General features: G+C 38.0%; 1 protein-coding gene across 2 annotated transcripts in view; it reads left to right on the top strand.

The window, feature by feature from the left end:
• LOC135102294 (sex-determining region Y protein-like) overlaps positions 1–15,854 on the top strand; it is a 20,643-nt gene extending 4,789 nt beyond the window's left edge. Inside the window, exons 1-4 of one of the 2 annotated variants that reach the window (XM_064007312.1) lie at positions 2,706–2,822; positions 11,375–11,441; positions 13,783–13,863; positions 14,436–15,854. In XM_064007312.1, the coding sequence (XP_063863382.1) occupies positions 2,729–2,822; positions 11,375–11,441; positions 13,783–13,863; positions 14,436–14,958 (765 nt within the window). In that variant the 5' untranslated portion in view covers positions 2,706–2,728 and the 3' untranslated portion in view covers positions 14,959–15,854. Of the gene's footprint in view, positions 1–2,705; positions 2,823–11,374; positions 11,442–13,782; positions 13,864–14,435 lie in introns of those variants that run through there. The other variant, XR_010269610.1, reaches the window with a different exon arrangement.
• The last annotated feature ends 863 nt before the right edge of the window (positions 15,855–16,717 follow it).

Genomic DNA, 16,717 nt, shown 5'->3' with positions numbered 1-16,717 from the left:
GCCTCAATCAGAAATTTCAGAGGAATCAAAAGTCATGCGATCTGTAGCTTCCTTACATGAAAAGTTTAATTTCTAAAGGGTTGGACGTCTATGAAAAGACGCAGAAAGTGCAGGGTGGTATCATCAGCATAAGAGTGGATAGGACAAGGCGTTTGGCTTAGATCATTGATGAATAAGAGGAAGAGAGTGGATGACAGGACAGAACCCTGAGGAACACCACTGTTTAGACTTAGGAGAACAGTGACCGTCTGCCATACCCGCAATAGAACGGTTAGAAAGGAAACTTGAGATGAGGTTACAGAGAGAAGGATAAAAACCTTATGAGGTTAGTTCGGAAATCAAAGCTTTGTGCTGGACTCTATCAAATGCTTTTGATATGTCTAAGGTAACAGCGAAAGTTTTACCAAAATCCATAAAAGAAGATGACCAAGACTCAGTAAGGAAAGACAAAGATCACCAGTAGAATGGCCACGACGGAACCTATACTGCTAATCAGATATAAGATTGTGAAGTGATAGATGTTTAAGAATCTTCCTATTAGGGATATATTCAAAAACTTTATAGAGGCAGGACATCAAACCAATAGAACGGTAGTTTGAGGGATTAAAGCGGTTATCTTTTTAAGGAACAGGCTGAATGTGGGCAGACTTCCAGCAAGAAGGAAAAGTAGATGTTGATAGAGTTGGAAGAGTTTGATTAGGCAGGGTGCGAGCACAGAGCCACAGTTTAGGAGAACAACATGAGGGGCCCCATAAGGTCAGTAAGCATTCCGAGGATTAAGGCCAGCAAGGGCATGGAAAACACCACTACAAAAAAATCTTAATGGGTAGCATGAAATAGTCGGAGGGTGGAGGAGAGGGAAGAACAAATCCTGAATCATCCAAGGTAGAGTTTTTAGCAAAGGTTTGAGCGAAGAGTTTAGTTTTAGAGATAGATGAGATGGCAGCGGTGTCATCAGGTTGAATTAGAGGAGGGAAAGGTGAAGAAACAGTTATTAGAGATATTTTTTGGCTATGTACCAGGACTCACTAGGGGAATTAGATTTTGAAAGATTTTGACACTTTCTGTTAATGAAGGAGTTTTGGCTAGTTGGAAAACAGACAGCATGAGTCCAGGTAGAAATAAAAAGTACATGAGATTCAGGTGATGGAAGGCTCAAGTACCCTTTGTAGACCACCTCACTATCATCTATAGCTCGAGAACAGGCTGTGTTAAACCAAGCTTTAGAAGCTTTAGGGAGAGAGAGAGAGAGAGAGAGAGAGAGAGAGAGAGAGAGAGAGAGAGAGAGAGAGAGAGAGAGAGAGAGAGAGAGAGAGAGAGAGAGAGAGAGAGAGAGAGAGAGAGAGAGAGAGTAAGTGAGTAAGGAATATACGCCTTTATGCCATACGCTATCACCTCTGTTATTTTCCAAGGAAAATCGGAATAATACCTCCTCAGGTCCCCCAAGTTAGCAAAGGCAAAGCGACAGAGACACCTCCGCTTTGGGGATCCTGAGAAAGGAGGGGGAACGATAGGACTAGATACAGATATGAAGTTGTGATCGGAGGAGCCCAGTGGAGATGACAGAGCGACAGCATGAGCTGAAAGATTAGAGACTAGGAAAAGGTCAAGAATACGAAAAAGGTGTTACACTAATTCGTCAAGGTCGTGGAGGATAGCAAGGTTAAGAGCTAGTTCACCAGTTAGTCAGTGAAGGGTGAGTAATGCCAAACCTGGTGATAAACATCGGAGTCTTCAAGAATGGAGATCTATGCGACAGGGAAAAGAGTCAGAATGTACTCCACTTTGGAAGATAAACAGTCAAAGATTTTTATAGTCAGAGGATTTAGGTGAGAGGTATACAGCACAGATAAATTTAGTTTGAGAGTGCCTCTGTAGTCGTAGTCAGGTTATAAAAAATTCAGAAAATTCAAGAGCGTGGGGACGAGAGCAAGTTAAGTCGTTGCGCACATAGACGCAACATCCAGCTTTGTTTTGAAAATAAAGATAAAGAAATAGAGAACAGAAGAGGCTACAGTCAGTTGCCTCAGAAACCTGCGTTTCGGTGAGAAAAAGATGAAATTTAGTAGAGGAGGGATGGTGTTCCATAGATTGAAAATTAAATCTAAGGCCACGAATATTGCATTAAGAAAAAAAGATCACGGGGATTTCAAGACACTTAGGATCGATACCAGAAGAACAGCAGTTCGACCTGGAGGCATTTGTGGTCCCCTCCCCAGAAGGGGTCTCCGAGGTTGGTGCACGCCGGTGTGTATGTGTGTATCACACACACATACACACACACACACACACACACACACACACACACACACACACACACACACACACACACACAAAGAGAGAGAGAGAGAGAGAGAGAGAGAGAGAGAGAGAGAGAGAGAGAGAGAGAGAGAGAGAGAGAGAGAGAGAGAGAGAGAGAGAGAGAGAGAGAGAGAGAGAGAGAGAGAGGGAGGATGACTACTAATACGCTAATATATTTGCAGCCGCTTGACTATGCACAAGAAATAAATCAATTTTTACTTGTGACATTCGTTTTTGCCAACTTCACCATGCAGACGTGTCTTGAAGCCTATGCGTGGCATTATGCGGAATACATCACAAGGAACCGAGGAGGTCGCGTTCACGGTAATGCGGGCGACTTGTTCATTTTACCATCGGCTGCTTCAGGTGGCGGAAGCAGTCTGCGAGTGGCAGCATGGACACAGAGAAAGATCACGTGAAACGTCCTATGAACGCCTTCATGTTGTGGTCACGTGTTAGGCGGCGCCAAATATCCGTGCAGCGGCCAGAAGTACCCAGCTCAGAGGTCTCCAAAATACTTGGTAAGCTGCTCGGTTCGTTCTGCTTTCGCAATTAATTTTTCTTGGCGGCGTTCACACTACCGGTTTTTTAATGAAACGATGCAGTGGCTAAAACAGTACAGTGACAGTGTTGCGTGGTATTGAGATTATTTTGACGAATGAATTATGGGTAAGTTACATACGCACCCTTTTTTGACAAGTTAAAGTGATTGAGGACGCAAAATACGCTCTCGGCCCTTCGCCTTGTGTTGATCGTGGTAATAAATGTAATATTTTACTTGCCTGGTAATTAAAAAACTGGTGAAATTATGTTCACTTAATTTCTGAGAAACTGCATTAATCAATCTACCGCACACATGCGAGCTTGAAGAGAACAAGAGTGCTTCGCAAGCTTTCCTGGATGACAAAAAAAAAAAAAAAAAAAAAAAAATCTAAAAATATATATTTCTGTATTAAGTAAGACTCTTTGGAGTCTGAGGAGCACGTTCCTTAGCGGTGCCGAGGCGCGACTATGAGAGGGTTTGGGGCCACCCCAAGGTTATCCCAGCAAAAAAGAAAAGAAAAAAAAAAAATTAATTAATTAATTGATAAACAAATAAATAAAATAAAAAATGAAATAAATTAAATTAAATTAAATTAAATAAATAGATAAATAGAATAAATAAAATAGTAAACATAATACAACAAAATAGATAAAAAATTATAATTAAATAATTAATAAAGAAAAAGAGAAAAAAAAAAAAAAAAATATATATATATATATATATATATATATATATATATATATATATATATATATATATATATATATATATATATATATATATATATATATATATATATTGAAAAATAATGATAATTGACAAATAAATTAAAATCAGTAGATGAACAAGTAAATAAATAAATATAATAATATAAATAAGACGAATAAAAAATGCAATAGAAAATAAATAAAACTATCAAAATAAACAAACAAAAAAATAAAGAGAATTAAGATATAAACATATAATAATGAAATAAGTATAAGTTATTAAATAGATAAATAAAACAAATTAAGAGATAATTAAATGAAACAGTAGCTACAGCAATAATGAAATTTACAGTTCACAGTTATAATATCAGTAAATAATAATAATAATAATAATAATAAAAAGATAAATTAGCAGAGTAAAAAATCGTGAAAGAATAAAGCACAAAAGCAATAACCCTTCAATGAAGAACCACAGTAGGCGCCACGGTGCCTGTGGACCGTCCACACGCCGCCCTGCCAGCAGATTCAAAGCGCCCAGGCATTGAGATCATGCGGCGCGGCACATCAGCAATGAAAAGCAGCATTGAAGTTCTTAATTAATGAATAAATTAATAAAAGAAAATGACATCAAAGAATCAATGTCAAAAATTGAAATGCAATAAAAAAATGACAAAATAATAATTACAACCACATTATTAAACCAGACCTCTACGTAATGAAGCATCTCATGGCTGGGAGGCGACATGTCTCTCATAGCATTAAGGAGAAAAGGAAAAATCAGTCTTCTGACCGGAACAAGAAGGAGAATCGCTCCACTTCTGTAGCATAAAATAATTAAATTTCATAACTTGATGGTGTGGATTTTCAACGGCGTTATCTAGCGTGCCGCTGTGTAGGAAGAAGCCGCCGTAACACTACACAAGAAAATGTCTTGTCTTATCGTGTGTAGAAGACAGAATAAGTACAGACAGTGAAAAAAAAAAAAAAAAACGGGGAAGAGTGCCATATCGGTCAAAATCTGAAAAGACGGTTCCAAGGCTCCAAAGCCGACGCCAGCATTACAACTCAATGGTCTGTAAAAACTGGGAAGCAGGCCACGTGCTGGGATGCAGGATTTCAAAGAGGCTTAGCAACATATCCTGCGGGGGGAGGGGGTCTGACTTATGTGATGGTAATGATTCGCTTAATTCCACTACCAAGAACTCCCATGCAGCCATAGAAATGTGGTGGGCTGCCGCCAAGGAAGATCAGGGCGGGGCAATTTACAACGAAGCGCCTTTCATTGAAAAACTGAGGCTGTGCTTTTCTTGTGAGTGAAGAGAAGACATGGTCGAGGGCAGAGCCTGCCAGGTCAGATTAGGACTGCTAGTTAGGCTCTACGCCCTGTAGAAAAATCCTCCTCAGTTTCAATCTAAAGTTGGCTGTTGCGTTTAAGTACTCAATGATATAATTTGGTTTTGTGCCCTCGCTCTTGAGATTTCAGAATTTTCCTCTGGTTAAGATCTTATTGTCACTCTGTATATTAATCTGTGCTATGCATCTCTTATCTAACTCCACTATGTAAAATTTCAAGACTAATTTACTTCCAAAGTGGAGAACATTAGCACCCATTTCTCCACTGCTGAAAATTCTATACTTGGAGACTTCAGTGTTCACTACCAACTTTGGCTCTTCTTTCACTGACCAGTCTGGTGAGCAAGTCTCTGACTTTGCTATTTTACATGACATAGAGTAATTGGTGAAGCACCCTATCCACGTTCTTAGCCTTCTTGGAATTGCGCCCAACATTTTTTAGCTTTCCCTAATCTCTAACCTTTTAGCTTTTTTTTTTTTTTTCAAATTGGTCTCTGTTAGGCTCATCCAATCACAATTTTAGCTCCACTACCGCCTCTAGGGCCATCAGAGCGGAGGTACTTCTAACACTACGAGTCTGCTAAGTGGGAGGACCTGAAACAGTAGTATTCTGATTTTCGATGGAATGACTATTGCTTCGGTGTTAGAGATCTTTCTCTCTATGCAGAGCTCATAATTCAGGTGATTGTCATTGGAATGGAGGCATGAAACCTTGCTATAGTTCAGCTTACTCTCGTGCTGTCTTGGATAGAGGGTCAGCTCACAAACTATACATTAGTATTCTATTTCCTGATATTTATGCCCTTTATATTTTTGTCTGAAATCTTGCAAGATCTTTTCTCCAACTAGTCAAAAGCTCTTTCATACGAATGAGTGTCAAAACATCTCCTCGTGATTTCTGGATGGCGGTATAAGATGAACAAGCCCAGAATCATCCAATATGGAGCTGGCATAAAAGGTCTGCGAGAATTCAGTTTTAGAGATACAGAAGATGATTACAGAGCCATCTGGATGAAAATGAAGTGGGAAAGACGAAGAAAAAAAAGAAAAAATATGTTTAGATATTTTTGGCTACATGACAAAAATTACGAACTAACAAGATTTGAGCAACATAAGTGAGCGTTTTCCTTTTCCTTCTTTCTATTTTTTTTTTTTTTTTAACTCTGGTCGATGTCTCTGATACGGAGAGATAGAGATAGATAGATAGATAGATAGATAGATAGATAGATAGAGAGAGAGAGAGAGAGAGAGAGAGAGAGAGAGAGAGAGAGAGAGAGAGAGAGAGAGAGAGAGAGAAGAGAGAGAGAGAGAGAGAGAGAGAGAGAGAGAGAGAGAGAGAGAGAGAGAGAGAGAGAGAGAGAGAGAGAGAGAGAGAGATGAATGTGAAAATAAGCTTTGGAAAGGCTTAAAAAAAAAAAAAATGCACAATTAATTGACTGTTACTTGTTACCAACCGTGATTCACCTAACTCACTGCATTACCACTGACTTTTTGGTAAAAAAAAAAAAAAATAAGATAAATAGATAAATAAAACACAAAGTGTAAACTGGTGATGTTATTATTAATTGACAAAAAAAAATAATAAAATAAATAAATAAAAATCGGTAACTCTACTTGCCGCGCCCCTCATTATCCAGTACAAATATACAAGCTGAGAAATGCATTACGCTTTCGACTATAAAGTAACACAAAATTCCATATTACGGAATGCTGAACACGCGCCACGAGAACCTGACATAAGCTACTGGGCACTGGGCATCGTGCTCCGCGTCAACCCGGGTTTGTAATAATACTACGTTGACTGTAAAGTAATATTCCTCAAAATTAAAGTCCCAGAGCTACAACACACTTAATGCTGATGCCTTGCTAGGGCCATGGATTCCTATGAAAAAAAAAATAAATAAAATAAATAAATAAATAAAATAATAATAAAATATATATATATATATATATATATATATATATATATATATATATATATATATATATATATATATATATATATATATATATATTTTTTTTTATTATTGTTTTTTTTTATTTATTTATTTATTTATTATTTTTTTCAGAGGAATCCATGGCCCTCTTGAAGGAATTCAAGTCATAGGAAGGTGGAAATACAGAAGCAGGCAGGGAGTTCCAGAGTTTACCAGAGAAAGGGATGAATGATTGAGAATACTGCTTAACTCTTGCATTAGAGAGGTGGACAGAATAGGGGTGAGAGAAAGAAGAAAGTCTTGTGCAGCTAGGCCGCAGGAGGAAGAGAGGCATGCAGTTAGCAAGATCAGAAGAGCAGTTAGCATGAAAATAGCAGTAGAAGATAGCTAGAGATGCAACATTGCGGCGATGAGAGGCTGAAGACAGTCAGTTAGAGGAGAGGAGTTGCTAAGACGAAAAGCTTTTGATTCCACCCTGTCTAGAAGAGCAGTATGAATGGAAACCCCCCAGACATGTGAAACATACTCCATACATGGACGGATAAGGTCCTTGTACAGAGTTAGCAGCTGGGGGGGGGGATGAGAAAACTGGCGGAGACGTCTCAGAACGCTCAACTTCATAGAAGCTGTTTTAGCTAGAGACAAGATGTGAAGTTTCCATTTCAGATTATAAGTAAAGGACAGACCGAGGATGTTCAGTGTAGAAGAGGGGGACAGTTGAGTGCCACTGAAGAAGAGGGGATAGTTGTCTGGAAGGTTGTGTCGGGTTGATAGATGGAGGAATTGAGTTTTTGAGGCATTGAAAAATACCAAGTTTGCTCTGCATCAATCAGAAATTTTAGAAAGATCAGAAGTCAGGCGTTCTATGGCTTCCCTGCGCGAAATGTTTACTTCCTGAAGTGTTGAACATCTATGAAAAGACGTGGAAAAGTGCAGGATGGTATCATCAGCGTAGGAGTGGATAGGACAAGAAGTTTGGTTTAGAAGGTCATAGATGAATAATAAGAAGAGAATGGGTGATAGGACAGAACCTTGAGGAACACCACTGTTAATAGATTTAGGAGAAGAACAGTGACTGTCTACCACAGCAGCAATAGAACGGTCAGAAAGGAAACTTGAGATGAAGTTACAGAGAGGAGGATAGAAGCAGTAGGAGGGTAGTTTGGAAATCAAAGCTTTTTGCCAGACTCTATCAAAAGCTTTTGATATATCCAGAGCAACAGCAAAAGTTTCACCAAAATTTCTAAAAGAGGCTTACCAAGACTTAGTAAGGAAAGCCGGAAGATCACCAGTAGAGCAGCCTTGACGGAACCCATACTGACGATCAGACAGATGGCTGTGAAGTAATAGATGTTTAAGAATCTTACTGTAGAGGATATATTAAAAAACTTTAGATAAGCAGGAAATTAAAGCAATAGGACGGTTGTTTGAAGGATTAGAACGGTCACCCTTGTTAGGAACAGGCTGAATGTTGACAAACTTCCAGCAAGAAGGAAAGATAGATGTTGACAGACAGAGTCGAAAGAGTTTGACTAGGCAAGATGCAAGCACGGAGGCACAGTTTCGGAGAACAATAGGAGGGACCCCATCAGATCCTAAAGCCTTCCGAGGGTTTAGGCCAGAGAGGGCATGTAAAACATCATTGCGAAGAATTTTAATAGGTAGCATGAAGTAGTCAGAGGGTAGAGGAGAGGGAGGAGAGAGGAGGAGAGGGTGGAGGAGAGAGAGAGGAACAAGCCCTGAATCGTACAAGGTAGAGTTTTTAGCAAGGGTTTGAGCGAAGAGTTCAGCTTTAGGAATAGATGTGATAGCAGTGGTGCCATCTGGTTGAAATAAAGGAGGGAAAGAAGAGGAAGCAAAGTTATTGAAGATATTTTTGGCTAGATGCCAGAAGTCATGAGGGGAATTAGATCTTGAAATATTTTGACACTTTCTATTAATGAAAGAGTTTTTGGCTGGTTGGAGAACAGACTTGGCATGGTTCCGGGCAGAAATATAAAGTGCATGAGATTCTGGTGATGGAAGGGTTAAGTACCTTTTGTGGGCCACTTCTCTATCATGTAAAGCACGAGAACAGGCTGTGTTAAACCAAGGTTTGGAAGGTTTAGGTCGAGAAAAAGAGTGACGAATGTACGCCTCCATGCCAGACACTATCACCTCTGTTATGCGGTCGGCACACAAAGACAGGCCTCTGACACGGAAGCAGTTGTAGTTCCAAGGAATATCAGCAAAATACCTTCTCAGGTCCCTCAACTAGCAGAGGTAAAACGGCAAAGGCACCTCTGCCTAGGGGATCCTGAGGAGGGATTGAAGCGATAGGACAAGATATAGATATGAGATTGTAATCGGAGGAGCCCAACAGAGAAGAGAGCGTGACAGCATAAGCAGGATTAGAGGTTAGGAAAAGGTCAAGAATGTTGAGCGTATCTCCAAGACGGTCAGGAACACTAGTAGGGTGTTGCATCAATTGCTCTAGGTCATAGAGGACAGCAAAGCTGAAGGCTAATTCACCGGATGGTCAGTGAAGGGAGAGGATAGCCAAAGCTGGTGGTGAACATTGAAGTCTCCAAGAATGGAGAAGAGAGGGAAGAGAGTTACAATGTGCTCCACTTTGGAAGTTAGGTAGTCAAAAAATTTCTTATAGTCAGAGGAGTTAGGTGAGAGGTATACAACACAGATAAATTAAGTTTGAGAGTGACTCTGTAGTCGTAGCCAGATGTTGAAAAACTCGGAGGATTCAAGAGCGTGGGCACGAGAGCAGGTTAAGTCGTTGCGCACATAAACACAACATCCAGATTTGGATTGAAAATGAAGATAGAGAAAGTAGGAGGGAACAGAAAAGGAGATACTATCAGTTGCCTCAGACACCTGTGTTTCAGTGAGGAAAAGATGAGGTTTAGAAGAGGAGAGGTGGTGTTCTACAGATTGAAAATTATATTTAAGACGAGAATGTAGCTGAAAATAATGAAGAGAAAGTTGAGGGGTGTGTCAAAACACTTAGGGTCGTTATCAGAAGAGCAGTCCGACCTGGGGACATTTATGGTTTCCTCCCCAGATGGGGACTCCGAGGCTGGTGTAGGAGTCCCCATGATAATTTTGAATTTTTGAGTGAAGGGTGTGTGTGTTATTAGGTGCTTGTAGTTTTGTGTGGAGGGCAGGCTGTGACTGCCCCCCTTGTGTTGTGAGACACGAAGGGAAACATTCAGTGAAGGCACAGCTGGGTTTAATAAGTTCACTGCACCCCCTAATCCAGTGCTTTAGACCTCACTGTGAGTAATTATCGTTTCGGCAGGTGTCTAGTGCCTCCTTATTGGAAGACTTCCATATCTTGCTGGATAATAAGGGCAAGTTCCGGAGTAAACACGAAATCATTACCTTTGTTTAATATGGAAGATACTGTGGAAAAGAAATGGATCTGAGTCACAAGACATGCCATCAGAGAGTGTGGCTTTAAGAAAAAGAAATCTATCTATGAGACGTAATCCGGAAAGCTTTGCTTGAACATTCATCATACGATTGCTGCAAATAGCAGTGATGTATCAAAAAGTGGTTAAAACTTAAGCGGTGTAGTTTCACAAATGGGGCCTTTTTTTTTTTTTTTTACTTTGACAAAATATTAGTTTTGCAGTTAGTGATGCAAGCGACAATAGCCTATCATCCTGAATGGCCAGTCTTTTGAAAGAAGTGAACTAAAGCAAATAATATTGAAATAAGTGTCATCAGAGCATGTAAATGAATGAATTATTATTAATAATGATAATAATAATGATAATAATAATAATAATAATAGTAATAATAATAATAACAATAATAATAATAATAATAATAATAATAATAATAATAATAATAATAATAATGATAATAATAAAGAAAAGGTCGATGTTTTGAGCTAAGCCCTGAATAATTTTTCTGGCTAAATATAAATTTCTCTAGGTCGTTTTATCTTTGACGTCACACACGCTTGCATGACTATACGTTTCCTTTATACCCACAAGACCTAATAAAACCAAGGAAGCTAGAGTTGTCTTGCGCGGTGACCGGTGCTTAATTTTGATTGAGCTGACTGACTTCTGATTTCATGCCTCGATAATACAATTTTGTTACTCTGATTAAATGGCAGTTGTTTTTACTACTACTACTACTACTACTACTACTACTACTACTACTACTGCTACTACTACTATTACTACTACTACTACTACTACTACTACTACTACTACAATTACTACTATTACTATTGTGTAATGTTTTGCTTTGTCCGACTTTTGCGTGCCCAGCTGTGCTTTGCCTAAACTCCTAGGTCTCGTCGGGTGGTCCACGTGACTCCCTTTCCACATGCGAAGACTGGGCAGGAAGTTTGAATGCTGTGTGTTTGAGTGTGTGGTTCTTTGTCGGGGCTATCCAGTGTGAGAATGGCAGCCTGGTATACTATAATTATAGATAGATAGATTATTATTATTATTATTATTATTATTATTATTATTATTATTATTATTACAATATTACAATTCCTCCTCGTCGTCGGCATGCAGGTACTGAGTGGGCGAACCTAACCGAAGCTGAGAAGAGTCCGTTCTTTGCTGAGTCTAATAAATTGAGGTAAGGCTTTCTTTTTCTTTTTTGTTTCATATGATCAAACTAATGTTTATTAAGGTATATTTCTAACTGGAAGCTTCAAGTCTCTTGCTAAAGACAGTCCATATGAAGTTAAGCGTTCTGAGTCGTCTTCACCTGTTTTTATTATCCTTCCCAGTTGCTAACTCTGCAAAGAGGCCTTATACGCCCATGAATGAGGTACGCTTCTCTTATACCGGTCTGTTAAACAGGGTGGAATGAAAAGCATTCCGCCTCAATATCTCTGCTCCAGATGACTGCTTTCTCTCTCTCTCTCTCTCTCTCTCTCTCTCTCTCTCTCTCTCTCTCTCTCTCTCTCTCTCTCTCTCATTGTTGGATCTCTTGCTATCTTCTGTCCCTATTGTCATGCAATCTGTTCTGATCTTGCTAACTGTATAACTTTCCCCTCACTTGACCTCGCTGTACAAGGCTTTTCACTTTCTCTCACTCCTATTCTGTCTACACCCCTAATGCAAGAGTTCACCAGTATTCTCAGCTTTCATCTTTTCCATTGGTAAACTCTGCAGCTATCTGCCTGCTCCTGTATTTCCTTCTGCTTATGAATCGAACTCTTTTAAGAAGATGGTTTCAAGACGCTTGAGATAATTTTGGGCTTGCCTTTGGTGTTATCCCCTTTATGGTCTGACACCTTTAGTGGGAATTTTTTTTTTTTTTTTCCTCACCAGTATTTTTTGCCCTTGACAGGAGTCCTTCTCACATAAAAACAAGAAAAAGGAAATGCTAGCTCATTGAATAATTACATTGACTAATGACTATCTCACGGTAAAACAAAAATAAATAAATGAAAATAAATAAATAAATAAATAAGTAAATAAATAAGCACATATATAAATTTAATTATTCAGCAGGTTATGAGTAAAACAAAAAGTCGCTGATACTTAATATATATATATATATATATATATATATATATATATATATATATATATATATATATATATATATATATATATATATATATATATATATATATATATATATATATATATATATATATATATATATATATATATATATATATATATATATATATATATATATATACACACACACACACACACATGCAGTATCACAAAGTTATTGGGCGCTTGTGACACAGCAACTTTTTCTAATGCGCTGAGTAATAATCTACAGCAATGCTGTGTAAATCACCTTGATAAAAAATAACAGACTGAGCTCCACTTATCACAAAAACTATTAGTTTTGAAGCCAACGACTACAGGGTGAGAATATATGCTCGCCAACCCCACTCTGTCTGTTGCGTCACAGCATCTTGCTTGCGTTTCTGAAATTTACATATTTTACACCACTTATCGTCCATTCCGCACTGTACGGTGATGATGTTACCAGTAATTTTCGTAGGAAGGAGGCTGACGAATGACACAAAAATAAGTGATAATACGAAATATAGTCTTCTCAATTGCTGCTCCTAAAATTTTAACTAGTTTTCAAAACGGTAGCAAATTTAGTTCCAAAGGTGTCTTGATACTACTCTCTTGAAACAGTTCAGGTCACAGTAAAAACGAAGAACTGAAACAGGCTGAGTTTGGGTGTACCAGTGGAACGAAAGATGCATGTTAACATGAGTAATAATGTAAAGTGGGCAAAACAGGGATGAAATTGAGTATAAATTCTTGAGTAGCGAGGATGCTGGAGTGGTGCTCATGACTGAAAATGCGAGTCGGACTAACGAAGGACTCAGTAATACGGATGCTGTAAAATGTGAAATGTACAAAAGCAAGAAGAGTGAGGTGAGCGTATAGACTCACACTGACTGCCTGGGTCAGTGTGGGATCCTGCGAGATGCTGAATTTGTTAAGTTCATCTTCGTATTTTATAAGGTCCAGTGTTTTCTAAATTGCTGCAAGTCTGCATATCACTGAACATGGAAAGCAATATGCCATTTTTATGTAAATACGTTCATAGCATGGCAGTGTTTCTTTTCTTTGTTCCTTTGCCATCTCCTTCAGCATTCCTTTCTTCACAAGACACCACGTGGCCGGAGCACAACTGATGCACGCGCTATTCTGCTCTTATGCTGACACCACTCATGTCCTGTCCTACATTTCGAACATGACTTAAAATTATCGTCTTTCTTGCGGTCTTTGTACATATCTTCTAATCTTAAAATCCCTTCAGCCTTCCATATTTGGCGGAGAATATTTACTGTTACAGCAACTGTCTCGTTCACTATTCTTGTTGGTAATTTTCATTATCTATATAAACTTTGTGTGTTATATAAACACTAACATTTCTGCTGGTCTCTGGAGGCTACCATAATGATACACGCTCGTCTATCCACCAGGTTGCAACACATGAAGAAATACCCGAACTACAAGTATCGTCCGAAACGCAAGGCGAGAAACCTGTCAACATATCAAAACAGGTAGTATATCAAAATAGTACACTCGTATGTATGTAATCCCCGTCACTAAAATGCGGATAACATACCTCAGATTATAGTATTGATGCAGTGAAGTAAGAATTATGAAAGCGAAGTCAATAAAAAAAAAAAAACGTTATTAAAATCCAGGCTTGATCACAAATATGTCCAGAATATAGTTATACAGCTAACCAAAAATTAATTAAAGGTCACACAAACAAGGAAGAAGTGCAGGAAAATGGTGTCAATAGACAACCACAACATCAGATCCTGTGTACAAGTTTCTGTATTTGAATTAATTGTTTTCAAATTCATAATCTTGATTCGTAGAAACTAAGCTTTCAATATTATAAACTTTTTTTTTTTTTTTTTTACAAAATAATGAGTATGACCATATTTGAATTATCTTAAGCGTAGTCAGGAAATAGAAAAAAAAAATACAAAATAACTTCCCATTCGCAGGTCATAATAAAACTAATTATCTGGTTTACTTGTCTAACTCAGATCCTTGTTTCAGAAAAAAAGTTCTCATCTGTAAACACAAATAAATTATTTCAGTCTCTTCATCCCGGCAGGTCCTGTTCGCAGTTTCCAATACTGCTGGACTTGATGGAAGGTTTCCAGCCTTTCCTCACGACTCAGCAGGCTCAACAGGCGTCTGAAAGTGCCACACACTTTCAAGAGGAGCTAACACAGCCTTTGACATCGCATAACCAAGTCGCCTCATCTTCTTTTCTGGATAAAAATGATACAAAACCGCACACATTTTCTTCTCTCAACCATTCTGCACACCACAAGTCAAAGTTTGCGGGAATACAACAACCGTTATACCACGAACTCCTGCACCAGGAAAGTCTTGCACCACACTGTGATGCATTGGTTGGCCCTTCCACATCATCCCTGGTACCTCTTCCCACTCAATATTTACCCATATCTTTCCCTTTCCCTAATTCAGAACCTACAGCAAGCACTTTTCCTCTGTCATCTCAAGTCCACTACCCTCCCCCACTTAACCTGGTGAATAACCACAACACAGGATACAGGACAGACGTTTTCAGACCTTGGGAATCAAATAGTGGTAAGGATGACCAACAATAACCTAAGAATGTGAGCTAGGGGTCAAGATAGACATATTGTAAGGGAAAGGTAAACTATACACATTCAAGCTGTAAATAAGCATCATAATCCAGCATCCAAGTACTCGATATTTTTGCACCAACTTTATAGTACATTGATTTGATTTTTTTTTTTATCTCTTCCCCCCCCCACCCTTGAAAACCAGTTGATAATGCTTGTATTGTTTATTTCACACGGTGTTAACATGATGAATATTGACATCCATTCTTACTTTAAGCTATGGAAACTTGGAACAGTGTTTTTCTTTTCATTATAAATAAATAAATAAATAAATAAATAAATATAATGCTGCTGCGTTATATCAAAATCATACTTTTAGAATAAATTAATACCAACTTGGTTTGGTGGACAAGACGCATCATTCATTAGCAACCGCATATTTAGTGTATTCGCATTTCATATTTTCAGGTTCTCTTTGGTATAAAACTTGTTTCTCGCAGACAGATTACACTATGTAACAAAATTTCACTTTTGTCTTGTTCTTGGCCCCAAACCATAACTTTCCAGTTATTTTCATCTAAACAAAACAGAAAAAAAGTTATTTTGATCCTAAAACTTTGCTTTTATAGTTAGAACAATGAATTTACATTTTTTTTTTTTTTTTCCTTATTTCATTATAGTATGGGTTACTATTGGTTTTCATGTCAGGTAAAGACCTTTGCAAAATCTCAGTTGCTGATCTAATTGCTTTCGAAATGTTGCAAATAAGTTGAAACAATGAAAGAAAGAATACAGTGTTCTAAAGATTTTTAATTTTAATAAGATCATTCTTGAACTGACCAGATCTAGCAAGAATTTTCTCATATTTAGAAGAATTTGCTTATATTTCAGAAATCTCAAATCTTCCAGAATGTTCTATCAGACACTTATAGAAGTTTCTAGAACATTTTAGAACATTCTATTCAATGTAAACATTTCCAGAATATTCTAGAATTTTCTAGAATACAGGAAGAATATATAGAAGTATCAAGAATTTTCTAGAATCTACAAGAATCTTCTAGAATGATTCAGAATATTCTAAAATAGGTTCAAGAATATTCTAGAAAGATTGAGAACATTCTAGAACACATTCTAGAAAGACTAAGAATATTCTAGACAATGTAAAAGTAGGGGCTTGCAGACCACCAATCAGTTCTGCTTTGGCTGCCTGAGAAGACACATCACAAGAGGTGACATGGCATCAAGAGGCTGCAGTCATTCTCTAGATGCATTCTGCTACACATGTGGTCAATTCCTCAAGACAAGAGCAAAGAAGTTCTCTGTGATAGCATCTGGAAAAATGTTGAAATTTAGCTATTTTGGGGCAAAAAAATCATTCTAAAAGCCACAAAAGCAAAGTTTGACAGGAATAATGAACGTTTTCTATTGTTTTGCAATGAAAAGAGTTGGAAAATAGCACTTGCTTGTCAGACAAATATCATGTGACATACTGTTATTAACCTAATACCCCGAATTTAAAAATTGAAAACATATCTGGCAGCGCGATATAAAGGAAGCCGAAGCAGGTGTACGGCCTTTAGGCAAACCAGTTTCAATCCAGCCACTTCCGATTTGTTTTAGAGGTTAGTATTAGTGAATTCACTTTTACCAGGTGTTGATATACGAACATAAATGCTTGTAACTATGATGTGTTTTTACAAGGGATCTCGGTCACTTCAGACAAACGGCTTCCTACCCGGGGCTGAACGATGATCCGAGTTTCCATCAGAGAATGAGGGTC

Source organism: Scylla paramamosain, chromosome 7, assembly GCF_035594125.1.
Source record: "Scylla paramamosain isolate STU-SP2022 chromosome 7, ASM3559412v1, whole genome shotgun sequence".
Taxonomy (NCBI): Eukaryota; Metazoa; Arthropoda; class Malacostraca; order Decapoda; family Portunidae; genus Scylla; species Scylla paramamosain.
The sequence above is the reverse complement of the archived record's forward strand: the minus strand, read 5'-3'. Positions and strand labels throughout refer to the sequence as shown.